Source organism: Pyxicephalus adspersus, chromosome 1 (genome assembly GCF_032062135.1).
Source record: "Pyxicephalus adspersus chromosome 1, UCB_Pads_2.0, whole genome shotgun sequence".
NCBI lineage: Eukaryota > Metazoa > Chordata > Amphibia > Anura > Pyxicephalidae > Pyxicephalus > Pyxicephalus adspersus.
In genome coordinates this window covers 163,700,476-163,701,946 of record NC_092858.1, presented here as the reverse complement: position 1 = coordinate 163,701,946, position 1,471 = coordinate 163,700,476, and the positions used below count along the sequence as shown (strand labels likewise).

At 35.4% G+C, this 1,471-nt stretch overlaps 1 protein-coding gene across 1 annotated transcript in view; it reads left to right on the top strand.

The window, feature by feature from the left end:
* Nucleotides 1-1,471, top strand: part of TIAM1 (TIAM Rac1 associated GEF 1) — a gene marked incomplete in the record, with an annotated part of 223,878 nt that overhangs the window by 174,455 nt on the left and 47,952 nt on the right. The window contains 1 exon segment of the mRNA XM_072398139.1: nt 46-124. Within this exon segment, the coding sequence (XP_072254240.1) occupies nt 46-124 (79 nt within the window).

The window sequence follows — 1,471 nt, the reverse complement described above, 5'->3', positions numbered from 1 at the left end:
ATACTATTTTCTAATACAATTTTCTCATTTTGTTCCTTTCTTCAGCTCTACAAGGAAATTGCTATCTGCCCCAAAGTCTTCAGATACATTCAGCTGGAGAAGACTGACCCGTCCATAAACTTTGGTAAGTTTTATGGAGATTTCGCCAACATCAATGTATTACCAAAAACCTTTAGATTAAATTTTGCTTCTTTGTTATCCTATTTTAATACCTTTTAATGAAAATGTATTTTTATAGATCTCCATTATCATACAAAGGGACAAATGCTGATAATTTAACAAACAGCTTTATCCTGTATTTGCAATTCTGGGAGCCACATGAGACCTTTTGCTACAGATTTGTAGATCAGACAGATATTGTCTCAGTGATACTTTAGGGCTGACACATACATGCAGATATTACATACATATTGTAAACTACATGCCATAGTACACCTGGTCCATAATCTGTTTAGAATGAAATTGGTTAATGTTCTGAGATACATGTTAACATTTCCATAAATGCCTGGTCTCTGCAACATTTGCATTGCATTGCATATTAATGAAATAAAAAAGTGAGAGTAGCAACACAGAAACATGGTAATATGTATTATGTCCACTACTTTTAATTAAAAATGGGTATTAAGGATAGAGTCAGTTTAAGGTAACAAGAGAAATAGAAAAGTGACCCAATTTTTAAATACTGGCACAAGATGTGATGGCCTAGGGGTAGCACACAGAACATACTGAGAATGTTTTACATGTGCTGTCCCATACCTAATAATTTGTCTCCATCTAGTGGTGGATTTTATAACAACATTGCTCATTTTTTTTCTCTGCTGGTAAATTGTACTAATAAAAGTTTACCTGCACTAAAATATAAATGGTTGAGGATATAAAAATATTTGGAGATGTCTTTAAAATGTGGATAGGTAGCAGAGAGTACATGGAAATTTTATATAATCTGTTCTATCAATGTCACCTGGTTAGGCTGATTACATTATTAATATTAATAATAATAAACAGAATTTTATATATATAGCGCTAACATATTACATAGCGCTGTACTTTAAATAGGGGTTGAAAATGACAGATGAATACAGATAGTGACACAGGAGGACAAGAGGACCCTGGCCCCAAGAGCTTACAATCTAGGAGGTGGGGGAATTAACACAGGATAGGAGGGGAGATATGTAGTGACAGTTTCAAAATTCAGAAGATGATGGGTGGGCAAGTTTAAAAAGATGGGTTATAAGTGATCTTTTAAATGAGCAGAAAGTAGGAGCAAGTTGAATAGGATGAGGAGAACCATTCCAGAGAGTTAGGGTAGCTCTAGAGAAGACTTGGAGCCATGCGATGTGATGAGGTTATGAGTGAGGAAGTCATTAGTATGTCATTGGAGGAGCGGAGAGTACCAGGTCAGAAAGGTAAGTGGGACAAGAACTGTGGAGGGATTTGAAGGCAAAGCACAGGAGCTTGAATTTGATTCTAA